Consider the following 27,802-nt stretch of genomic DNA (forward strand, 5'->3'; position numbering starts at 1 on the left):
TATATTGGTTGATATTAGAATTTCCTTCTTATCTATTGAAAATCATACTGTAAATATGAAAATGAAGATTTGGTATGATTGCCAATTAGACTACTCTCCACAAGAGACCAAAATGACACAGAAATTAACAACTATAGGTCACTGGATGGCCTTCAACAATGAGCATAGCCTATACCGTATAGTCATCTATAAAAGGCCACAAAATGACGATGTAAAACAATTCAAACGAATACCCTAAATATAGTTCACCTCTGGCTTATAGCATCTGAAAAATAGATCCAACCACAGATATGCAACCAATAAACCATGAAAACAATATAAAGTGGTACAATCCATGCCAGACAGACTTTTTAACCTTACAATCATTCTATACACCAACATAACTTTGACCTATATTGATTATAGCATCTGAGAAACACCTAACCACGACAAGAGTGCACACCTTGAAATGTCTTCTTTACTAATCATTGATATTATGTTGATAGTCCTAAATATAAAGCTTTATTACAACTGTCACATAAACTTAACATTAACCAAGAAAACTAAACATTTTTATATAGATTAGACCGTTGGTTTTCTTGTTTAAATGGTTTTACACTAGTAATTTTTGGGGCCCTTTATAGCTTGCTGTTCGGTGTGAGCCAAGGCTCCGTGTTGAAGGCTGCACCTTGACCTATAATGGTTTACTTTTATAAATTGTTACTTGTATGGAGTTGTCTCATTGGCACTCATACCACACCTTCCTATATCTATTGACCAATGAACTATGAAAATGAGGTCAAGGTCAGATGAACCATTACAGGCAGACATGCACAGCTAACAATTCTTCCATACACTAAATATAATTGACCTATTGCTTATAGTTGAAGAAAAACAGACCAAAACAAAAAACCTTAACACTGATCAATGAACCTTGAAAATGAGGTCAAGGTCAGATGACACCTGTCAGCTAGACATGTACACCTTACAATCATTCCATGCACCAAATATAGTAGAACTATTGCATACAGTATAAAACAGACCAAATCACAAAAAACTTATAATCACTGAACCATAAAAATGAGGTCATGGTCAGATGACACCTGACAGTTGGACATGCACAACTTAGTCCTTCCATACACCGAATACACTAGACCTATTGCTTATAGTATCTGAGATATGGACTTGACTCCCAAAACTTAACCTTGTTCACTTTAGCCACTGAACCATGAAAATGAGGTCAAGGGCATTGGACATGTGACTGGCGGAAACTTCATAACATGAGGCATCTATATACAAAGTATGAATCATCCAGGTCTTCCATCTTCTAAAATATTAAGCCTTTAAGAAGTTAGCTAACGACACAGCCGCCTGATCTCTAACCCATAGTGGAGCTTTCTGCTACAAAAGTCGCAGGCTCTACAAAAACTTAAAGTGACCAATGAACCATGAAAATGAGGACATGGTCAAATGCAAGCTGGAAAAGGTACACACATTATATACACCAAATTTATATAGTTGACCTATTGCTATTAGTATTGGAGATTGGGACTTGACCACGAAAACTCAACACTGACCACTGATCCACATATATTGAATATAGTTGTCCTATTACTCATAAGTAAGAACTATACATGATTAAAAACAAGTGTATATCTCTGAATCCTGAAAATGAGGTCATGGACAATTGACATGAGACAGAAACCTTATTATATTAGGCGTGAAGTATCTAGCTTACTATGCAGTTAGGATGTTTTTAATTTTTGAATGCCGTAAGGTGACTCTATTTGTTAACCTTTGTCATTTTGTTTCTGATGGAGATTTGTTTCATTGGCAAGCATACCACTTCTTATTTTTATAAGGTCTTCTACCTTTTGAAATATAGGATTTTATTCAAAAAGTTTCTGATATTGTACTGCCAAATTAGCATCCATGTTTCATATTCAGTGATGAAGGAAGGAGAAAAAACTAAAACCTCTGCTTCTTCATACCATTGGGTTTAATGATGATGGAGGGATGGAATGTCCAGTAGCAAATTTAATGCATTTTTAGGACCATTATATGTTTATATGATTATTTACCCTACTTTGTACTTGACCAGATTTTTAATATGCTAGTTCACAAGGTAACAGTCAGCAGGAAGACTTGTCACTCTATCAGGACACACTTTTATGACTCCCAGCCCACGAGTGTATGATCTTACTACTTTATTTTGCATGCTACGCGGAGAGGCAGAAAATACAGATTTTAAAATCTTTGATTTGACACACCAAAGGTAAATTTGACAGTTAATACAGATATGCCTGGTTTTATTATCTATCGTTCCAAGTGTGCCTAAAAAATAAGTTTGACAACAACACAAAATATACAGAATAGAAACTTTAATTGTCTTCATTATTTTCCATACAAAATATCCATATAACTGAACAAATAAATTTAACTTTTACAGTGCATTCATTCCTCTTGAAGACTTTACTAAATAACAAATGTTTGAATCTACAAAATGTATACTTCACTTAAAATTAAGTTAAAAATTGAAAAATTGAAAAATAACAGGACTTTTGCTCAGATTTTTTAAATGACAATACTACTGAATTTCTAAATGGAAAAAAAATGTTTTTGCATAACGTAAAAGACACTTTAAGGCAAAACATAATCCTAAGGTATGCATCTGATTGATTGTATTTAATATATTGCAATAATGGATCATTTTCTTCACTTTAATTAAAACATGAAATTCTAATTGATCCATAATTGTATAAAATGTTTTCAGCTGTATCAAATAAGTTATGACAAACATATGAATGATTTATTTCATGTATTTTTAGAATTTGAAATTCTGAAATAAAAAGTATAGTACGTATTCTTTTTAAAAATTTAACTTCTGTTTACTGGTATAAATCTAGGTATATCTTCTCACCAAGCCTGCATTGCCAGCTAGCATCTAAATGTTGATCTTCATTTCAATAAGCTTTTCAATACCTTGTGATCAATATATATATTTATGAATCATTTGTATTAAACTGCAATCAGGTACAAATTATTATCATTATCTTAAAAAAAAACTATGGGGCATGGATTCCCAATTCATTGGTTATTAGAACAATGAGCAGAAATTTTGTCATTTTCATGAAATTTCCTACACTAAAGGAGTGAAATCAAGGAAAGAATGATTTACATGTCTCTGATATAAAAATCAGGTAATTATTTATTTTTAAACAATTAAAATATCCTCTTTGACAACAGACAATCAAGATGCAGACAGTTATTTTCTAGACAGTCCAAAGGTCATAGGTAATTGGGTCATTAGGCTATATGTATGTCAGCAGACATACTTTAAAAAGTGGGCATCCTGAGAATGATTAAGTCAATCTATTTTCAATAAGCTGAGCAAGATATTTGGAATACAATGAACGTACATACACATAGTGATGGCAGTAGTTAAACATGACCGTTGGGCCTAGTGAACAAATATGTGTATTCCTCACCCCTTCCCTTACATAGTGAAATACCAAAAAGCACAATAATGAAGAAAAAGAGTCCAAAGTTCATAGGTAATTGGGTCATTAGGTTATATGTATGTCAGCAGACATACTTTGAAAAGTGGGCATCCTGAGAATGATTAAGTCAATCTATTTTAAATAAGCTGAGCAAGATATTTGGAATACAATGAACGTACATACACATAGTGATGGCAGTAGATAAACATGACCGTTGGGCCTAGTGAACAAATATGTGTATTCCTCACCCCTTCCCTTACATAGTGAAATACCAAAACGCACAATAATGAATTACGAAAGAACATCAAGTTAACAGAATGACACGATGCATAAGGTGAAATTTTTAGAATTGAAGTGCAGTTTAGCAAATTAATGAGTGAATGTACAAATCATAAGAAAATAATATCACATGTGGTAGAAAATAACATACAGAAAGTAAAATGTATGTTTTTATCATAGTAAAGTCCACACTGTCACAATCTTAACATTCTTAAACATTGCATTTAATCCCTAATTTACATTCGACGATGGAAGTTTTTAACAACCTTGACTGGCTGTACATCCCTTGCATGGTTGGTTTCAAATGGCTTACCCTTAAATACTTGTTAATTTGCACATTTATATGTGTATGATTGCAATATGTTTTGTCCATTTAAATAACTCACTATATATTGAATACAAACAAAATCATTAACTACATAATTTATAATATATCAAATTTATATCCAAAATCCTACACAATAAATCACAAAATGGAAAAAATTATTTAATGCAGAATTGATATTTCTCTCTCACTGATGTTGTGTCCTCTCTCATTTGTTTGAACATATACTGTAAACCAACAAATTTTCCCAGAGCGATTTATTTTTCGTGACTTTTGCCAGTAGAAAAATAACGTAAATATAACCCGTCCTCAATATGTTAAACTTTGATCTTGAATTATTTAACTACATCAATAAAATTAGAAAATCATGAAATAATATAAGGTGAAATGAACTAGAAAGGGCTAAATGTGAAATCAAGTCTCAGCGAAAATAAGTTGGTTTACAATTATCAAATACCATTGAGACAGACTGACTAGCAATTGCACCAATGTTAAACTATGATGAAGTTGTAGAAAAAAACTTTGATTTGTAAACATGCACCAAGAATCACCTATAAATTATCTCCCCTTCTAACACCAACATATATACAATACATTCTAGCACTATTGAACCTCATATAAAAGCATGTTGAGGTATTGAACTCGATAAATTTTCATTCTTCTTCAGAATAATCAATTTTGAATGTAATCTAGAAATATTTTCCTTATCATGGAATATTTCCTAAAAATTGCACATTGGGAATTTAATTAAGTATCCAACGCATCTATGAACAAAAGAATAGGAAATTACCTTAACTGGCCATGTTTCACAATTGAATCTTCATTACAAGACAGATTACTTTTAACTTGTATATCTATAAACAGAATCGGAATGTACTTATACTCAAGATTCACTACATTTAAAGAATAAAAATTACGTGTATAAACAAAATACAGGAAAATGTGGGAGAAAACATGTAGAAACATTTATTTGCTATTGGAATTACATGATTATAAAGTTTATGTTTAGATTATCCACCTAAACATCTGACAAATTTACTAGCTCTTAGAGATTATATTTAATTCATCCAATTGAAATTTTTCTTCAATAAGTTCAAGTTTAAGACAATCTGTCTTTCACCATCTTGACAAGTTCAAAACCGATCAATGTGCGATAATACTGTTGTATTTTAAGAAAACTCCCAAATATTTTTCTTCAGTAATTAAGTAAGAATGTGACCCTATTACATGTTACATAGTATATTAAGCACTATCAAAACTTTCTGACAAGATCATCCACAACAATTATTCATTACACATACACCCACTTATTCATCTAGAGATCACATTAACACCCAAATTACATCATCTATATTTTTAGTAACACAATAATCACATGACAGATTGTAATGGTAAGTAGATCCTATTTATAGCATGGATCACAGAAGTGTGATGACAAAATCTTCTTGCAATTTAGTTCCTGGTTTCTTAATTGCTAAAAGTGATGTATTAGGATCATATCCAAAAGCTAATTGTTGTTGCTGATTTCCTGAAATATACAAAAGCAAAATTGACAAAATATGTTACTTAAACAGGGTCTGGACATAAATAGTCATATACAAAAAAGTTTTCGAAAACCTCTAACAATTCAAAGGAAACTGATGTTATATATAAATGGACTTTGAATTTAGATAACAGAAGACAAAAGTATTTGATTTAAAAAGATCCACTACTATAATAAGGAGATGTAAATGTATTGATATTTATAGGTTATCGTTGATCATCTCAACCAGATTGACTTTCTTGCTTGAGCAGATACAGCAAAAGTGAGAAAAGCAATCGAGTTGAGATGACCAATGACAATCTGTTTATCGCTATTTTGACGACGTTGTCAATTTCAGTAACAACGCCATGTGCCCCCTTAGTTTCTAGTGATAATGTTTCATACCACTAGACTCCGCTAAGAAAAGATATAATCAGTCAGCAAGATCAAAGGAAAAAATCCTAAAATAGCGATAAAGAAGTAATAAACTGCTCACCTCCTAATTTTGTATGTACATGTTATTTCTATAAGTTCATTACAACTTGCAATATCTATTTTTATGTTACAATTATTACACGTAATGTTTTGGCAGTATATAATATCCTTAAAGGTAACAGGAAAATGTGATTACAGGTGACAGAGTAAGCTTAAACAAGAGGCTGTCACAACGACAGCAAACTGGATTTATTAACATTTATTTGTGTCCTGGCAATATCACAAGAACCATAACTGGTGAACGGTGAAAGTGAAAATCGTCAATATCAAATTTGACCTCCATTTTGTCATCAGTATCAACATACTAAAATTTAAAAAGCTTAGGTTGAATGGTTCATGAGTAAATGCAACAACATGAATGGAAACGTCCTTTTTCGATCTTTCAAGAACCATAACTCCTGAACGGTAAAAGTCAAAATCAACATTATTGAACTTAACCTCCGTTTTGTCATCAGTAACAACATATTAAAATTTGAAAAGCTTTAGTTGAACAGTTCATGACTAAATGCACGGACACGACTGGAAACGCCATCTTTCAAGAACCATAACTCCTGAACGGTAAAAGTCAAAATCGTGATTATTGAACTTGACCTTCATTTTGTCATCAGTAACAACATATTAAAATTTGGTAAGCTATGGTTGAACAGTTCATGCGTAAATGCACGGACACGACTGGAAACGCCATTTTTCAATCTTTCAAGAACCATAACTCCTGAACAGTAAAAGTCAAAATTGTCATTATTAAGCTTGACCTTCATTTTGTTGTCAGTAACAACATAATGAAATTTAAAAAGCTTTGATTGAAAGGTTCACGAGTAAATGCATGGACAACATTTGGTTGCCGCCCGCCAGGCCGCCGTAAATCCCCAAATCAATAATCTGGTTAAAAATGTAGCTTACATTCAATTTAATCTAAACAATATCTTTGAATTAAAATGTTAAAGAAACAAATATAACCATGGCTTTACTTAAAGCTTTCAAATGAAAGCTGATTTCAGAAACCTCTTTTGACCAGGTCACAAACCATTATAACCTTAATTTACTGCACACATATCAGATATAACTTTTAAACTATCTTTACAAAACATGTGTAATGTAATACAAACCTATTTTAATTGCAACACCATTCGGCTTTTTAAGAACTCCTAAAATTAATATTCTTTCTATCCATTCTTTTGTTTCGAAAACACCATTTTTATCTGCATTGCTAAAAATATAAAAGAATACAGTTGAAATCCTCTGAAATTTGGAATATGAATATATATACCGGTAACATACAGTAAAACCTGTTTTGTAACAGTCACCTCAATTGAGAGCAAACCAGTGTTGGAAGTCACCCTCATTACACCATTGTAGGTTGTATTTTGAACCTAAATTCAAAGGTCAATTTCCCCCAAGTCCAAAGTGTGACCTTTATATACAGGTTTGGCTAACTTAGAATACATGTAAAATAGGTGAATGGAAAAGCACATCTTATTTTTTCAGTAACGTTGTTTACCTCCAGAAATTAAGATACAATCCAGGTAAACTCATCAATCCATTAATGAAATCAATTTTAAAATATTGTTTAAATATGAATTTTGTTTTTGTTATCAATAGATTAAAACCATACTGAATATTACACATATGTACTTTCACAGTACAATAATCTGTTGATACCTATATTTTGGCATTGCACATGTTCATGTTTTTCTCTTGACTAACTATACACTAAATCTATTGAATGTTGGAGGTGAGCTTATTGATATTTTAGTCTTAGTTACATGATTTGTTTAAGCTGTTATTGGCTTAAAACTAACTCTGAGTAATTGTGAGTACTCTTAAGATCTATACTTTTGTGTTTTGTTGTTAGAGATGATGGCTGGATATATACCCTGCCATGTCTCGTCTGCATTTTTGTTTGTTCTTTTCTATAGAGTCTAATCCAGACATTGGCAAAACCATGAAATCAAATATCTATGAAAAAATCATTTTTGTCCTTAAGGTGGTACCTAACACTACAGGGAGATAACTCTGTAAAGTCATCTAAACGTTTTAATTACGTTGTGTTGTAAAAGGAATATTAAGCTTCTCAATGATCAAAATTGGTGTTAGTCAAACTGCTATATAACCAGTGTAAATTTTCTGACAAAATGGTTGGTTCAAAATTTTTGAAATTTTTATATTTTTGTTAAAGGGTCAAAGTAAATACTTTGACAAAATTTTATTAAAATTAAACGAGCCAAGTTAATTTTAGTGAAAGTGTTGGGTACCACCTTAATCCACATAAATTGGCACCAAGAAAATAGATGAATCCACAGTACTAACAATTAATCTTACCTATTAGTTAACTTATTATTTGAAAATGTAAACTGTCTATGTAAATATTTTCCCTTTTGATATTGGAATGTATGGTAATCATCTGCATACATATCACCACTAGCTTTACCCTGTAAATAATAAACTATAGTTTAGGATTCATAAAATTGATTTCTTGGTTCAGATATACAATGTACAAATGTAATAGATATTTTCTCATATAGAGATACACATAATTCACTTGACACATACATTAAATATTTACAACTAGAATGTATCCAGTTCTTTTTCAGTAAGACTGGCTGCTATTCAGTCAAAGTAAATTGCATTAAGATTTTTTTTAATATCTAGATTTTATACACACCATTTGAACATTTTTTTATTTATTTAAAGCGAGAAATGATTGTTTCAAAAGGAGACAGTATTTAATCCTTCAGCTTATTTATTCAATTCCGATGTTGAAAAGCCATCTATCACATTACATTATCAAAAAGTTGACTTGTCTTTCATACTTAGCCACTAAACAAATTATATTTATAAGACCAAAACAAATAATACATGTGTTTCAGGTAACTCTTTCGACCCTAATTTTAAGTGCCAACACAAACACTTTTTATATCATTTTGTAACAAGCACTGTTAAAGTAAAACTGATTCCATAGTAGTAACCAGCTAAAAAATGTTTTAAATCAAAATGATATTGCCTACCTACCTATGGATTATTTTGCAGCACATAAGCAGAAACACATGTATTATTTATTTTGCCTAAGGTATTATATTATTACCTGTCTATCAAGACAAATAAACAATGTGATTGGATCATCATGCATCAGTCCAGACGATCTTCTCACTCTCATTTTTCTTGGTATGACAGAACCTCCTCTCTGGAATACTGGTATTTTTTCTAATGGAGCATTTACATAAATTGATTTTCCTCCCAAATATTTCTCAGCTGTTAAAATGTCATACCAAACCTAATGAAAAAAATGTTAATAAATTAAATTCATTTATTGAATTTCAGGTTACCATTATTCAGATTTGTTATAACAATTAATCAAAAGTTTACAGAGCACATAATTTTGGTGTCCTACATATAAACAACAAATTGAACAACCATTTTTCTGTGAGAGCCTTAAAAGCCAATTTGTTTCAATTTTGGTCTTAGAAGATAATTGGTTTTAATTTACTGCATGAAAAGAATATTATTCCTACAAAAGCAACAATTATGAACATTTATCTATCAAACATCAAGAAAAATAAAATACAGCTTGGTATCATGACATTATAATTAAGTGCAAAGGGAAGTAACTCATTATTTAGAAAATGTATTTGCATTTTGAAAGCTGTCATATGTCAGACTAGTAACCAATCAACTAAGAGAATGAACTGCATGCAGTATACTCACATCATTAGCTCCAGGGAAATATACATTGGTACCAGTACCCCCTTGTTCTGTGATTGGTTTAACCAGTAATGATGGACCTAAAAACAGAACAATGCATTTAGCAAATGTTAGGAAAAAAATGAAAGCTCTATTAAAAAGCTTTCTTGTTTAAATGTAAAATGAAATTAAGAATTTAACAAAGTTTGCATTCATTAAAACAATTGGCAGTTGAAAAACTGTAACTACAGAGACGCTATAACATGGACAAAGATTATGACACTGATAATGAAACACAATACAACTAATGTTTTTGGATTTAACATTCCCCCCTCTCCCCCTCTGATATTCAAAAATCCCAAACGAGTTTATGGGATTATGCAGCAGTTACTTAGAACTCTTTCGTTTTCATTTTACCGGTCCTCTAACTTACCTATTAGGAATTGATCATCCATTTTAAATGTTGATTTATCTTCTGGATATTCTGCCCACAGTGGCTGCATGACTGGTCCCCCATTTTTATAAGTGTTATAGAATACAGTATACCAGTAGGGTAAGAATGTGTATCTTGCTCTGATGGCATTCCTGACAATCTTCATATTATTATCTGGTAACAAGTATGGCTCTCTACGTTTGGTGTCAATATGAGCATGAGATCTGAAGAATGGCTGGAATGCACCTGCCTGCAAAATTTAATTTCATACAGTGAAATAATTACTTGTTTAAATTTATAAAATGTTTCCAAAAATTCTGCAGAACCCTATATAGCTTGCCTGCGGATTGCTGCTGACAGATAAAAAGTGTAATGCCAACTGTAAAATGTGAGAGCATTTTTCAGTAAAATACAGAGTTTTTAAAAATCTAACTTTTTCTGAAGATGCTAATTCTTCATCTTGAAGACTAGCTTATTTCCAAGTTTCATAACAGCCTATTTATGTTTGCTAAATGTTAAGGTTATTTTAATTGAACAATTCCAGCATAACATACTGTAAACAGACTTATTTGTGACAATTGAAATTTGCATATATTTTTTTTATTTACGAAAGTTGTGTAAATAGCTTTACTACAAAATTAGTTGCTTTCAAATATGTGTGTGTTGAATATCAAAGACATATGTCCAAAGAAGAATAACTTTCAAGATACTAGAACAAAACTTGATATTGTAAACATACATGAATTCAACATTTTAGATTCTAATGCATTTTTGGTAGTATTTTTAAATGTATACAGCATAATGTTGTATTTGTTCAAAACATCTTAAACAATGCAAAATGAACCAATAAATGACTTTATTTTCTTTTTTGGGTACAAGCAATGAAATTATGCATAGTTCTTTAGATTCTGAAACAGTGAATTGCCAAAAAGTGAGCACCAGATGAATCTTTGAGCTTAACATGTGCAATATTTCGACCCACTTACTTGCCACCATCTTGTGAGTAATTCTGGATCAGGATTTTTGAAGAAGCCACCAACATCAGCTCCAGCAAAGGTAATACCAACAAGATTTAATGATAACAACATAGGATTGGACACCTTGAGATGGCTCCATTCTCCTATATTATCTCCTGTCCATACAGCGCCTGAAAAAAAAAAATACTCAATTAACTTGTTTAGCCTATAGCTATTTATTACATGATTCATGTTGAAATAATTGAATTTAAATTAAGAACTTCTGGGATCTTTATTATTGCAAGAATTGTGATGGAAAAGGTTATAACAGAATACCAAAGTCATCAATACAATAGGTGGAGCTGTAACCAATATTGTTTCTGAGTCAACTCACAAAGTGATTCCATCCAACTCTGCAAATTTGATTATCTCCCCTTTGACAATTTGGACAAGGATTATATTCCTGTAAGCAAATCCTCAGGAAGTGTCTACACTTGTGTAAAATTTATTAATATCCTTCTAGCACTTTAGAAGTTGTGCTTATGAGAGACTATTATCACATATTGCAATGTTGAAGTAAGCTTTGAGTATCTACAATTGGAATCAATATTCTATATGGGCATTTTAAGATAGTGTTTTACAACAGCCTTCAGTTTTATCAATATCCCTCAACCTGTATAGGAGAAGATGTGATTACAAGGCAAATGAACAAACAAACTAAAAGACAGATGAAGAAACCAAAACTTAGAAGATATGAGTACATTAGTTTCCAGAAGTATAACAAATGAGTAATGCAGTTGTTAGACCATTCAATTACCTAGATTTGACTAGAAAATTGGTGTATGGAAGGTTTTCACAAACATGATGTAAAACTTGTATTCTGAAACAAACTATAATGCTCAAACATTATTTATTTAACAGTATTCTTACCATTTCTCTGTGAACCAGCAAAGAATGATCTAGTTAATACAAAAGGTCTTTCCTTGTGATCAGATCTTAATATCAGTCCATCTGCTGTTGCTTGTTGCTAAAACACAGGAAAAAAGATACATTTTTAAGAAGTGCTACTAATTTTGAAATTTTCTGTTGTTAACACAACTGAATCAAAATATAATTCACCAAAAATCTTCAAACATTACAAATCAGGTAAAAGCTTATGCACAAGGCAGGTTTTAATTTATCTGATAATAAAAATTATTTATATCTCAAAGGGAAATTTCACAACTTTGTATGTTTTTCATAGAAGAGTACTCTTTGTTTGATGGTAAATTTCATTTGATTCTGATATTAATATTCATTTCAATGATTTTTAGTTTTATAGACATTTGCTAAACAATAAAGGTTTTAAGGTTATAAATGTTATTTGAAGAAACTATTTCATTGGTTTCATAATTTTAAGTTGAGTCAGGGATCTCCATGGATGAAAATTGAACGATGGAGGAACTTTCACCATTACAAACCGTGTCTACGCTGTACAGTGTAGCGCGATCGGAAGTATTTTATCCCTCCATACAAGGAATGGTGAACATGCTAATTCATTGCTTATTTAAATTATATTTATTTGAATTTTCATTATAGAATTAGAAGTATCAATATTTTCATTTATTTCCGTGTTTAACCATTCAAATGCCAAGTCTTCATGGTCCCCCCTTAGTCAAAAATGACCAAAAGCTGTCATGAAGGTCCCCATGTAGATATTCTTGTATTTTTGGTACTTGTTATGGGGGTTAAAAATCATATGATGTGGAGCTTATTTTTCATGGACACTGTCAAATTCAGAACCCATTACCGGTATGGCTGATTTGCAGCAACAACAAAACGATTCGTACGGGTTATGTAAAAGGTTAAAGAGATTTGTAAAGCAAACGTTGACAAATGAAAAGGTTTTTAATGACTTTACCTGGCAAATTGATGCTGTGCAACATGCATCTTTCGAGTCTGAATAGAAACCGGAAACGCGGATGTACCAATTTAATTGTAATATACGAAATGAATTCGGAATTACGATACGATATTTCTTTACAGGAAATATTTAAGTTTTTACTTTTAAACTTTTAAAGTAATTCTAAATTATCGTTACAGCAGTACTCGAGTTATTTGTGATGAAATAATATTTACTGTTTTTCGTCTTGTTTTGTACTTCTTAAAAAAGGGGGATGCTGATTGCGTAAGTCAAAATAAAGCACGTGTTCGACTTGTTAAACTGTTTTATTTGCAACTGGATTATTAATTTATTTATTTAATCTAAATTATCATAATCATTTGCTGAATCTTAGTTGATTAATTCGACAAATGGATCGTCTTTTCTCAGATAGTATTCTCCTGTCTGGTTTGTTGATCTACCTGTACAAGCTCAGGTAGAAGTGATTAGCAATCTTAATCCGGATATCCCTCAGGCGTTAGAACTGTATTGCATTATAATATAAAAAGCCTAAGGGTTATGCAATTACATGCATTTGATTATAATTGATAAAAAAAATGGCGTCGGGCTACAAAAAACGATGAAGTTTTGAACGATGGCGGAAGACAATTTAACGATGGCGCGAGTCATTTGACGATAGCGCAAGACATTTGAACGATGGCGGGGAGCCATCGTTAAACAGGCCATGGAGATCCCTGTTGAGTACTACATAGTTGAAGCATTTTTTATAGGTACTAATTGTCATGTTTTGCAAACATACACATATGCCTGTTCGAAGTAAGGAGCCTGTAATTCAATGGTCGTCGTTTGTTGCTGTGTTACACATATGTTTTTACGTTCATTATTTTGAACATTAAGTAAGCCCTTATTTTTCTCGTTTGAATTGTTTTACATTTGTGATTTGGGGCCTTTTATAGCTGACTATGCGGTATGGGCTTTGTTCATTATTAAAGGCTGTACGGTCACCTATATCTTAAATTTTGAGTCATTGTGGAGAGTTGTCTCATTGGCAATCATACCACATCTTCATTTTATACACACACAATAGCAAATCCGCCTAATTGATAATATTTACCACTAAATGACCATATATATTGTGTACATCTCTGTTCTCCCATCCATGATGATGTTTTGCATCTCTATGGAAACTGATTTCTGGACCATTAAATACAGAAGGTTCATTCATGTCATTCCATGTGTGTAGGTCATTAGTACTACCTTCATATTCAGACAACAGGAACTTAGACTCCCACCATTTTCTGACCTCTGGGTCAGTAAAATCTGGCCATGCGGAGGATCCTGGCCAACACCATCCATCATACTCATTACCATCTTTATTTTTCACCAATAAATCTTTACTTTTAGCATCTGCATACACCTTGTAGTTATCATCTTTCTTTAAATGTGGATCCACAATCGTAACCATTTTACGACCTTTTGATGCTACATTGTTTATCATGTCGACAGAGTGTGAAAACTTGTTTCCATCCCATGTAAAATATCTACAATATAAACATCAACAATGCAAGGTTCAGATCACCAGTGCAATTTGCTTCAAACTGAAAAGAATCTGTATTATTCTTAATTATAAAAGCAAGTGCACACATGGATTTGGTTTTTAACTAACAGATAGAAATCTGGACACAAGATGAAAAACATTCAGATTCCTCAACTTCCATATCAGTCAATATAAAGACATTTCAAATGAGAAGTTGTTTTGTCCATTACTGGCTAACACTAAAGATATCTTTCATAGATATAAGAAGATGTGGTATAATTGCCAAAGAGATAACTCTCCTTCCAAGTCACTATTTGTAAAAGTGAACCATTATAGGTCAAAGTACGATCTTCAACACAGAGCCTTGGTTTACACCAAACAGGAAGCATTCATAGTTATTTTTGCCGGTTTAAACAGTATTTCTCTGAAAGCATAAATATAATCAATAAAGTAAGGCAATAGTATTTTATCCATATAAAAATCTTGTTAATCTATTAAGAAGATGATAATCTAGGTAAACAACTAAAGGAAGAGAATCGAATGAACTCCAAATGGAGTGAGGTGCTTCCAGGGTAAGCAACAATAAGTGTATTAGGCCACAATTAAAAATATTTTGGTTTGCCCAAACCCTACCCAAGGTTGAAAAAGTGGGTAGGTAGGTAGGCATTTTTTTTTTTTTTTTTTTTTTAAAAGAAATTTACGTATCGGATGTTTATTAGTCTTCATGCCTATCTGATTAAAAAAAAACTTCTTCAAATCAGGACAATAAAAGAATTTGAGTAGGCAGTTTTTTTCTGGGTAGGTAGGGTTTGGGCAAACAAGCCTATTCTTTTTTATGGCCTTACTGCTACTCTATATCAAATTTACAACTTACCTTTTACCATCTGTATGCTCTATATCTAACCAAATCACATCAAATGGAATGTCAAATTTGTCCATATTGGCATCAACACTGAAAATACATACAGGTGATCATCATTATTGAATAGCTTGGCATCTCCCTATTACAATCCAAAGGTATCAATTATTGTGGTGAATAGATTTTCTCTTTAAAAAAGAAAAGAAAAACGATACCCTCTGTCTGTATTGAAGAATTACATCTCCTTAAATCATATGTTTATATTGTTTAATCTCCTAAATCTGTTGCAGATCTGATATCAGATACAGACATTTTATTAAAAACATAAGGTGTCTGAATCCAAAGGTATCAACTATTGTGGTGAATAGACGTATTTACACTTGTATGCAAATTTGTCCGCCATTACATATAATCACACAGGTTCCCGTAAACTTTGACATCATAATTCAAAACATTTGACGTCATAACTAAAAAGTAATAATTTTGCTTGACGTCAAAAGGGTTATTCGGAGGTGATATAAGGTCATTCGGAGGCAAAATACATCTAAATACCAAAAGTGTAAATACGTTTACAGATTTCCTCTTTAAAAAGCTCATTAAATTGTAAATTTCTTATTGTTTAATCTCCAAAATTAGTTACTTTTGCTACTGAAAAAAGAAACCTTTGCACCAATATTATTAAAAGAACTTTCAAGTTGTTTAAAGCGAGTCTTACTTTCTAACATCATCTTGGTCATTGTAATTCCATCTACACTGATGATATGCTATGGAAAACAACTGAAATAAATAAAATCATAAATATAACAAATTATGCTTATAGGTTTAACTATTTTGATACAGAATTAGAAGATTTTCTAAAAAAAAAATGAAGTCCTTATAAAACTTTAAAAATTAATTCTGACATGATTTAAGAAAATTATGAATTTCTGTATAGATTTCAGAATAGAATGCATTATAAATGCAGTGATTTCATTTTAGGAAAAACAGTGCTGTTTTATATCCCATGGTGCAATTTGAAAATACTGGGGGAAAACAATGTGTGATTTTTTGATTATCTACATACTGCTTAAAACTTACAAAATCTGCAACTTTTCAAAATGTAATTTAATTTAAACATTCATAGTATTTAGGGATGACACTAAACAAGATACCAGTTTTACATTTTATTAGCATTTTCATTATAATCATTTACATAAACAAGTGAAAAAAAAATAATCAGGAGAGGTCTCTCCCCATGTAAAGGTATACACAGACATTCAGCTTGTATGGGTAATTTTTTTGCCATGTAAAATATATCAATGGGGTGTAATATAACAATAGGTTATGTATGGTCATCTTCTGTTTTTAGATGTCTGTAAAACATGTGTTCTGATCTGAACCTAAGCTAAACTCCAAACACAAATGTGTACATTGAGAAACCCTGTGATGATATTTTTTCGAATATTAAATTAATTAAACTTACTGGAGGAACAGGTGTGGTCCCTGTTAACACAGCATACTGTTTAAATACATCTTTTGGTTTTGGTCCTAGCATAACAAACAAATCTATCACACCACTCTCTGAAAACCAATGTGTATCTGTCTGAGGAATATCAGAATCTTGCTTGAAAAAGTCAGCAACCTTGGAGAAGAAATTCTGCAAATCATAAAGTTATATAAATCTTAAACAAACCCTACAAGAAGACAATACAAAGTACAAAGTACTGTATGTGGGCAATAAAAAGTATGGTTTGTAAGCATGTATATTTTCTGGAGTTTCATTTATATTCATATATACTCATACTTTTCAATTTGTAGGAGCTACTATATCTTCTTTGACTACCATATACTGTTAACCAACTTATTTTGATTTATTTTTTGCGACTTTCATGAGAAGAAAAATAACGCGAACATAAATCATCGCGAATATGATAAACGTGGATCTGTTATTCTTAAAATTCATTAAGTAAATCAGATAATCCCAAAATTAAATAGTCGCGAAGTGGTCAAGAAAGGTTAAAACGCGAAAATAAGTTGGTTTACAGTACTGAGAATTCATTCATTTCTGTGGGTTACAATTTTTGTTGATATTTGATTTCGTGGTTTTGACAATCTCTGCATACAAAGCATATAGAAATCTTCAATTCGTTGAACTTTTGATTTCATGGTTCACATGTAACCACTAAATCCAAGAAAATTGTATACAACCAATAATAATGATTGATTGATTACCTGGTACTGCCTCATAATGAAACTATAAGACTTATATATGTTATAAATCTATGGTATTCTGTAACTGTTTATTAAAAGGTTCTAAAACTATTGAAATAAAATAATTTTTAAAAGATGAAAACACTTTCATAGTGGACTGCCGATTTTCAAAATATCATTCTACAGAAAATTACAATTTCTTTTTATTATTAGGGAGAGCTTTAAAGTCATAAGAAACCTCAAATTAAAAAAAATAATGCATGTGTTTTTTATAACTCAATGGATAGTTTACATTATAAAACTTATGTACATATACTTTTTTCTGAAGAAAATTCTTTATTCATATTTAGAAGAAGTTTACTTTATTTCCAGGAAGCAATTCCCCTGACATATTTTCCGTATGCAAAGTGACCTCAGTGTGACCCATCTCGTAAAAATCCAGTGATCGCAATACGCATGGATGTCCTTAAAATAAACTATTATCTGAATTTACATGTTAAACACATGCTCAATTTCCATGCTTTTTTGTTGATTTTTTGTTGATTGTTGACAAACAGGTGACAATCTTTAAACTTTGGCTTCAAAACACAAACTTTAATTACCTCACCTGCCATATTTTCACAACACTGACCGATTGAAAAAAAAATTGACGATTATACAAAATTTATGCAAAAAAAAAATGAAAAATTCTAGAACAGAAGACTTAGTTTATCATGTTTGTATGCATTGGTTCAAGAATTGGAAGAACATTATTTTTCACCGGTCACTCTTTTCTTATGACTTTAAAATAAAGATGAAGGAACTAAGAATTTCTGATTTTGTAAATGATTGCATATGGCAGTTTACTGGGTTGCTTTTGCATTCAGTTCATCTAGAACATGATGTTATCTGAAATGTGTTTGGACCACAATTTATTTGGAATTCTAATCTTAGGAACCTTACCTTATCTGCTACATTTGATTTTATGTCGATCCAGGTTTCTGCTGCATTATGCCAAAATATTCCAACTGTATTTTTCTCACTAAATAAAAAATATTTTAATCAAAAAGAAATAAATCAGTTTAACATATTGAACAAGAGCATTTTGAAATTCATTCAATGTATTATGAATTCACTGATAATTTGAAATGTACAAATGAAGTTTCCATTTGTTGTGCAATTTTTCCACTGTCTCTGTGTTCAAAATAAATGTTGAACTTGTGTTTCTCAAAATAAGACATTCTAAGTAGTGCATTTTTAAAAATATTGTCTACCTATAAGGAATGAGACTGTATAGTTTAAACTGAAACAGGTCTTGCGAGCCATCATAACTGATAGTGCTCAAGATAAAGTACTTATCACTTTCGTGCACTTCTACCATAATACTTACTTGTGAGCCATACTTAAACAGGTCTTGCGAGCCATCATAACTGATAGTGCTCAAGATAAAGTACTTATCACTTTCGTGCACATCTTCATTAATACGTACTTGTGAGCCATCATAACTGGCACAGCTCCATATAAAGCCATAGGATTGTACAGTTCATACTCAAACACATCTAAATTAAATAATCTATAGGGATCTGTATCTCTGAAAATATAACATCAAACCGTTTAGAAACATTCAAGCATACAAAAATGTTTTACTTTTATATACATCACTGTTTAAGTGTTCTATTCATATCCATATTGCATTTAAATTAATTTTAACCTAGATCCATCAGCTCATTCAAAAAAATTGTCTTTCCATTATGGAACATTTCTGAATTGGTCACTTACATTTAAGTTACCCACAATAAAGTTTTAAGAAAATTCAGTTGAAACTAAGTGTCTATCTTCTCTAATGATTTTATAATTTTAACATACAAAACAAATGTTGAACTTACTTTGTAGTTTTTAAGGCAAAATCATCAGCATGTTCCGGTATACCATAAACATTCTCAAATCCTGGGAAGGATACATCTAATCCTACAGAACTTGGCCCTGTCAATAGATAACAAATTATTGAGTTCTCAAACAAAGTATTTTTTAGTTCTACTTTTTAAAACTGAATAACAGAATTATTGAAACTCAGAGTAAGAATTTGTAACCCATTGAATATAAAATTCCAAATTCTGTGAACTTACAAAACAGTAAGAATAAGTAAATACAATCCAGGGTAATTAAGTTAAAAAAAAAAACACTTTTGGTTGTCATTGTTTTATAGTGGAGTCTGGTGTCTGTTCGTGATTCATTCTAATTCTTAAATAATTGTCTGTCTATTCTATAGGTATTACCGTATATAAGTAACAAATGTGTGTGTTTACACCATTAGTCACAAGCAATATCCCAATTATTCAGTCTCTCACTTCATAAGCAAGAGTTGACTTGAAAGGAATCACTTTTTGTGTTAGGTAAAAAGAGATATCAATTTGTACATCAAACTAACCATGTGGCTTAGAATCAGTAAATGATTTAAATGTTTCCTCCCATAGATCTGGTTCCTCCTCATCCTTCTTTTGTTCCTCCTCAGCAGGCTTTTCTTCAGCATTTTCATCTCCTTCCTATAAAATCACATGAAATATAAAAATATCTTTGAATCTTTTCTACAGTTATTCTTTAATTTTGATATATATTGTGCAATATTTGTAATAAAACACAATAAAAATAATTTGAAATGAATAAATCATTGGTATTCTGTATCATGAATTCATATCAAATCCTCTTTACAAAATTCAAGGTTTCCACATAAAGGTTTGAAAATGAGTAATCAGTTCATACTGTAAACACTGAGAAATAGATGAGAACTGTGCAGAACTTCATGACATGCTCTAGTTATAGTTTAAGAACCTTGAATAATGATTGAGATTTTTTAGTTCATTTTCTTACATTATTTCATAGATCATCAAGAGACTGTTAAAATTTGCAGGACAATTTGCAGGCACTCCAGCTTCCATAACCAACAAAAACAGGCATCCATAACAAATAGTGTAAAAGGTGGTGTTAGACACCATCAATCAGATCAACCCAAGTAGTTTCCTACTTATTTTATTATTACCTTTGGCTCTTCTCCTTCTTTGGCTTCTTCTACGTTTTCTTCTGGCTGGGCTTCTCTGAAAGGTGCGGAAAACCATGAGAATATAGAAGAACCTGCCTTATTTAACCAGCCCCTAAAACAGCAGATAATAAAGGGCTAAATCCCATCAGAAATCTTTCTGTGCCCTTTAAATATCCTGCATGCCTTATTAGATCTTCCTTAAAGCAAGCCAAACATTAATCTTTGTGCAAAGCAGTGCTTAAATGATATGAATTTAACATCTGTGCAATAAAATCAAATGACAAAAAAATAATAAGTCATTTTGTGCAGTAGTTTCTAAGAAAAGTGTGCCAAAATAGTAAGTTCATTTAACATATTTTTAAGATTCAAAGTACATGTAAATAGGAAGTAGGTTTCTGATTGATGCTGCTGGTCAAATATGAGGTCATTTGAAATTCTGTTTAAAAGTTTCAAAGAAAAGTGACACCAAAACAAATTACACACACACAGTGCTTGCAATATAGAATCTACATTGTACTTATAGAGTGGGGGTATAATATCAAATCTAATACTGCTTATTTGACCAATCAGCTCTTATCAAGAGGGAGTTTTTAATCTCAATAAAATCATAAAATGTGTTTGCTTCAGAAAGCTAAAGTGAATTAAATCAATCAAAGAGACATTGCAAATGATACACCCTATCCCATATTTTCTGTTATTCTTATCTGCAGAAATATACATACTTTGCATATTTACTTTCTTTGCACATTTACCTTCTTTTTGTTGTGCTATTTGCTCTTGTTTAGCAAATCCGTTGATATGAGAGATATCTAATTTCTGTAAGTTTCAGTTTGCAGTTTTCTGTCACAGTGACATTAAGCTCATATTGTGTTTAATTCATTTTTTTCTGGTTTGAAGGAAGATGAGAGTATTTAACACATGAAATTACATATTTTGCTCAGGTGATCAACTTGTTACCAGATTCATCCTTAAATCAAATTTGACAAATGATTAGCAAGGAAATCATTAATATATAGGAGCAAAGTGATAGCTTCAGTGACTCCTGAAAAAGTATAACCATAAAGGTTCAAATGAATGCTGACAATAGTTTATGTTTAGCTCTGACCATGCCGGCAACAATCGTGTTGCCAAAATGACAATTAAAGTTGCCAAAGAATTTTCAAAATTGCTAAATCTTGCTGGCCAAATAGCTACTTCACACCAGCCAATTTATTTCTTAAGTGAAGTTGAAATAGGAAAATCAGTAAAAGGGAGACAACTATATTTTTTTTTTCATTTGTTTGTGCTTTTGCAAGTGAGCAAAAGTTGAGAATAGAAACTAATTTTCCAACCTAACTTTTCCGCATTCAAACTTTTAATTGAACAATGTCTATAACAACTGTGTTTTCATACTTACTGCTTGTGTCTGTAATGTTCAAATTTAAGTAGACCTTGAGCATTTATACTGACAACTGGTTCATCTTCTGTATAAAAGTCTATACGGAAAGGTTTAAAACTGATCACTATTTTATTTTTCTCTATTCCTAATGTTAAACTCTGACTTGTCTGTTCCAACTTTTTCAACCTGAAAGTACAAATACTTGTTATTGAAATGAAATTTAAAGAAATCTTACAATTGAAAATAACAGTAGTGAACATGGGCTTTTCATTGACACTTAAAGTGAATACACTCTTTTCAAAATATTTTTCAGCATAGCTTATTTAAAATAAAACATGTTTATTTCTGTTATCCTATTTTTACGTGTCGCAAGAGATGTAACAAACAATTAATAAAAATCAGTTTGTCTTGAAATGTGCACAAATGTTAAATGTAGTAAACAACAGTCATATTGATACATAAATCAGGATGATTACGTCAAGCTGGCAAAAAACGTAAAGTTAACTTCATTGTTCTATGAACACAATCAGATAGATTAGCAAAATGTACCATATAACCTATTCCAGCAAGCAAACAAACAAACAAACAAACCCTTGTCTTTTTGGTTCCTCAACTAATACATCTCCAATAGGAATTTCATATCTTTGTTTAATTGGTTCCACCTCATTGATTTTGATTCTTGCTGTACTTCTCTCCAGACCTGACAATTCTAATGTAAGTTTGACATTAGTGACTGTGTTGAGTAGTTGTAGATTGACTGATGTAGACTGTACATTGACTGTTTCTGTAATTACTTCATATGCACTTTGACCTGGGGTCATTGCTCTGTGCCTCCTGAAGAAAAAAAATAAACATCCAAATTTAAAGTGTCATTTTTTTATAACACTTTTCTTGCACAAGGTTACAGTTTTTTGCAATTAAATGTGACAGATCAGTTTATGAAGCTTTCAGAGGCACTACTGTCATAACCAGGAAAGGCAAAGTAACCATTTTGTGATCGATATGATAAGGAATTGATCGGCAGTAAGAATTTGTAGTGCATAAATGTTAAGAATTGACTAAAAGAATGCAAATCGGGTTGTTGTCTCTTCGACACATTCCCCATTTCCATTCTCAATTTTAAATGCTGAAATGAAACAATATTGTATGAATTAATTACATGTCATTACATGTATATTGTAGTTTCATTTTATACATTTTTTTCTAAAATCAATACTTTAACAAGTGTTCCAAAATGCTTCAAACATGAGAAATCAGAGTAAAATCTAACAATCTTGTTAATGTGTTACATAACTTGACAATTTAAATGCATGAGTTTGCTTGTAACATGGTTAGCCAGTAAAAATGTACTCTAGTTTCAATTTTTTTTCTTTGAGTTTAACTTCTATTACTGAAGCTTAATTTGAATCATTTTATTTTAGTTTTTTAGCGGTTGAACCATGAAGTTTAAGTTAGGCTAAGAATGAAATGTACAGACAATTTCTAAAAATAAAATGAATTCAAGCATGTTTTCAGATATTTTTTTTCTTTTTTTCAGAGGAACTTTGCATCCAGGTTTGTTAGACCCTTGTTTAAATCACTGCATATGGTAAACAATTTCTATAAATTCCAATTTAAAATTTGTTAGCTAAATGACATGTGCCTCTTTGTACTTACTTGCAGAAACCACTTTGCTGACATGTCTTAAAATTATCTCTGTTTACAGCCACAGATGACTGGATCAGCAAAATCAATGTTACTAAAATTTGCTGCATAACCCTGTAAACAAAAGTTACAGTCAATACACTTAAGGATGTACAATTAGTTTAATTGAAGTCTGGAGCTGGCATGTCAGTTAACTGCTAGTAGTCTGTTGTTATTTATGTATTATTGTCATTTTGTTTATTTTCTTTGGTTACATCTTCTGACATCAGACTCGGACTTCTCTTGAACTGAATTTTATTGTGCGTATTGTTATGCGTTTACTTTTCTACATTGGCTAGAGGTATAGGGGAGGGTTGAGATCTCACAAACATGTTTAACCCCGCCGCATTTTTGCGCCTGTCCCAAGTCAGGAGCCTCTTGCCTTTGTTAGTCTTGTATTATTTTAATTTTAGTTTCTTGTGTACAATTTGGAAATTAGTATGGCGTTCATTATCACTGAACTAGTATATATTTGTTTAGGGGCCAGCTGAAGGACGCCTCCAGGTGCGGGAATTTTTCGCTACATTGAAGACCTGTTGGTGACCTTCTGCTGTTGTTTTTTTCTATGGTCGGGTTGTTGTCTCTTTGGCACATTCCCCATTTCCATTCTCAATTTTACTTAGATGAGGTTTTGGAATGTGCGTCAAATGTTCGGACTCCTTGGTGTTTTTCCATACAATACAATGTAAAATATTTTGCCCCATAAATATATATTTATATATCCAATTATACCAATGCAAATATATGGTAAAAGTCTGAGTCAGTCTTTTCCCGCCATATTTTAAATCTCAAATATCTCGGAAAGGACGTCCATGACCTATCAATATTTTTAGCTTATTTTTATCCTTAATTGATGCTCTACCAGCTTAAAGTATCAATTTTAACTTCTTAATTTATTAATTTTCACCTGGCCTCAGCTAAGTACATCCTTAAATAATCTTTCAATAAAATTTAAAACATTCACAAGTTTTTTACCCTTTATAATTAAAGAACAAAGTACCAATGACCCCCCCCCCCCATTGCACATATTTTATTTATATAAGACACAAGATCAATTACTAAATAAAACACTTTGATTTTGATCATTAAAAAAATTTATAAATATCTTAGGCTGAAGAGCAAATGCAATGCCATTTCAGTTATAATTTTTTTTTCTCCAAGGGACATAACTCATTTAAAATAATGTGTTAATGGAAACCTCTCAATTACATTGTTTGGGTAGTTTTATTAAACTGAGTTTGATTTTGTTTTACACTTCTTCCTGCAACTTTTTTTTAACTAGTTCCTTAAATGGGGTTGTTTCTCACTAGGATAAGTATATAAGTCCTGGACTCATAATTTTCAAAACTTTAAACTGATGAGTTCGAAGATGAATCAAAATTGTAAAATGTTATACAAATTAAGCACAGATACCACCATTTAATGACAAAAGTTTTACATGATCAAAACTTGATGACATTTCCTTATTTTGTCAAGAGGACTGAAATGATAAATGATATACATGTACATATATAATATATCACATTGTGATTGGTTTAACACTGTCACGTGGTGACCCCCTATGAGACCGTAGGGGGGTAGTAAATTTCATAGGGGGTTCATGACGTGTTAATGGTGACGTCATCTATAAATATTGTTGTGTTTCATTGTTTATTTTTCAACAAAACGCAGCCGAAAAAGTCCAGTGTGCGATAAATTGTAATATGGTTAACTACTCACCCCCTACGGACAATAGAGGGTGAATAAAATCCATAGGAAATTCGGCAACCAGCCTCACCCCCAATGGATATTACTAACCCTATATGGATCAGTAGGGGGTCAGTAGCGAACCATATAACTTATAATGTAGTAAGGCCAAAAAAAAATATATGTCTGTTTCCTGTTTCCCGACCGACCCTGACTCAAACCCCCCGACCCTAGATCTTTTTATTCAAACCCGGAAAAAAATCGTTTCCGGTCCGGAAAAATTCATTTCCGGTCCGATCCAGATCCGTATTTTACTATGCCCAAACAATCAAAATGGCTGCTCCCAGCACAAATGTGCTACAATCAAGGTTTAAAAAATGTTAGCACTGGGAGGATTATTCAATTAAAGCTTCTTTAAAGGGATTAAATCATTTTGGGGTACAGGACCTTAACCAAACATGACATGTAACCGACTGCAAATCTGACAGGGAGTGCAAAAATTAAAAAAAAAAAAAATCCCGACCTACCGACCCTGATTTATTTGCCTTGGAAGCAGGAAACAGACATATATTTTTTTTTGGCCTAATAAAATTCTTCTCACAGTTTGACTCAGAATGCCAGAAAGTTGGTCATCATGTGCAATAAGTGCCAATTTGGTGATTTTAAGCTCGGGATTTCTTTTTTTTTTTTAATTTTGACCTCGTAATTTCATGTTTTTAAGCCAGGGATTTTGGGATCAGGACCCCTCCGACCCCTCCTCTAGACAGCATGTAGAGTGGACCCACAGCAAACAAATTAACCACAGCAGTGAAACTGATCTGGGTACAGAATTCTAAAAAAAGGTTACTTGGACAAAAAGTGAAATTTCCCTTATTTTTTATGATTTTGACGATTTTATACTTAAACTGAACTTGCCCCCGGATGTAGTCGTTTCCCATGCATATTTCAATAATAAACATGATTAGCAGTTATGTGCCCACAGGTTTACACTATTTTTTGAAGTTTTAGGCCTCTGAACTTCGAGCGTCAAAGGGAAGCCCACCCGGTCAGCACTATCAGCCACTACTCCAATGCCCTAACCTATTGAAATTTTATTTGGACTAGCAGGTATTTGCAAAACTTTCGTCTTTTAAATAACTAAATACAACTGCTAAGATACTGTACCCTTCATATTGTAAAATATTATGAATTAAAATGACGATTTCTTTCTCAGGCTCAGGAATGAACTCAACAGTTATCACTTTGTATTACATGTGTAAGGGTTGTGACAGTGTGATGGGGTACCTTCATGACGAATAAAGGTAAAAATTCTTGCCAAATGACGTTATTTGTAATTTTTAGTGTATGACGATAAAATGGACACTTACTTTTAGACGATTAAACCATTGACTGATTTTGATGAATCTCGTTAATTTTTTTCCAAAAATGACCGTTATGATCATGATGATAATTATTTAAGACCTCTGACAAATCATGATAAGGTTAATCTGACGAATCATGGTGAAATTTTAACCGATTTGAAGCTAATGGTAGCTGAAAATGACTGTTTGACACCCGACGTTAACAGGCACTACCCTTATGTATAGGTTCACATTACAGATCAGTGACAAAACCTGGTTAATTAGATTTTTTTTATCTTAAAATTGTCAATATTTTTCTAGGATTTGACTGTAACTTTTAAGTTAAAAGACTGAACACATAATTCACTAGAACAAACAGAAAGTTTTGAACAAAATAAACCATTTACATGTACAACCTAGGCCAAAAGTCCATTTCCCCATCCATTCAGGGCATGCCAATAGTTTAATTATATCTAATATTACCTTACATTAATATTATGTTATATACTTTAGCTGAAGACCTTACAAAGGCAGGTGTGAGTTCAAGATAGCCCTAACTATCAAACATTTAACTGATTCCGATTATGTATTGATGATGTGGCCAACCAACCAGATTCAACCACGCAAACGACCTAGATCAATTTTTCAGGTGCCCGGTGTGTGCAAATGTCCTATATTATATTATACACGCTTTGGCAGCATGATATTAATAAATATAGAAAAAAATAATTGGGTTTTTGGTGTACTCTCATACATCTGTTAAAACCTATGAATGAAATCAATATAAGAGACAATAAATGAAATAACTCAAATAACTACCACAAAGAGGGGGTTTCCATCTTTGTTATTTGGAATAATTTAGCGTTTGAACATTAGTTTGTTTTCGGAAAAGATGTTTATTAACAAAAAAACAAAGTTTACTACAAATTTCTCGTATATTTGAATTTTTCTAACTAATTCTCAGAATAAATTGCAACATACCTACAATAAAAAACATGTTACATAAATTTTATTTTCGTATTTCGACTGGTCCTTTCTACGGTTTGTTCAAAATTGAAGACCGG

At 31.7% G+C, this 27,802-nt stretch overlaps 1 protein-coding gene across 5 annotated transcripts; it reads right to left on the reverse strand.

Moving 5' to 3' along the window:
* Positions 1–2,345: 2,345 nt before the first annotated feature.
* Positions 2,346–27,591, reverse strand: LOC143068834 (neutral alpha-glucosidase AB-like). 5 transcript variants are annotated; one of them, XM_076243163.1, is made up of 21 exons: positions 27,558–27,591; positions 23,686–23,787; positions 22,621–22,863; positions 22,048–22,215; positions 20,652–20,706; positions 20,043–20,157; positions 19,501–19,597; positions 19,104–19,205; positions 18,578–18,656; positions 16,908–17,081; positions 16,161–16,222; positions 15,461–15,538; positions 14,164–14,590; positions 12,098–12,194; positions 11,198–11,358; positions 10,212–10,461; positions 9,803–9,879; positions 9,183–9,371; positions 8,420–8,529; positions 7,207–7,307; positions 2,346–5,611 (listed from the first exon to the last, which is right to left on the reverse strand). In XM_076243163.1, exons 1-21 carry the CDS (start codon positions 27,575–27,577, stop codon positions 5,502–5,504), a joined length of 2,817 nt encoding a protein of 938 aa, XP_076099278.1. In that variant the 5' UTR covers positions 27,578–27,591; the 3' UTR covers positions 2,346–5,501. The 5 variants fall into 5 exon arrangements, with proteins under 5 accessions (XP_076099278.1, XP_076099275.1, XP_076099274.1 ...); XM_076243160.1 differs by having other exon boundaries at positions 16,908–17,066; positions 20,652–20,763; XM_076243159.1 differs by having other exon boundaries at positions 20,652–20,763.
* Between the last annotated feature and the right edge of the window lie 211 nt (positions 27,592–27,802).

This window comes from Mytilus galloprovincialis, chromosome 3, assembly GCF_965363235.1.
Source record: "Mytilus galloprovincialis chromosome 3, xbMytGall1.hap1.1, whole genome shotgun sequence".
Taxonomy (NCBI): Eukaryota; Metazoa; Mollusca; class Bivalvia; order Mytilida; family Mytilidae; genus Mytilus; species Mytilus galloprovincialis.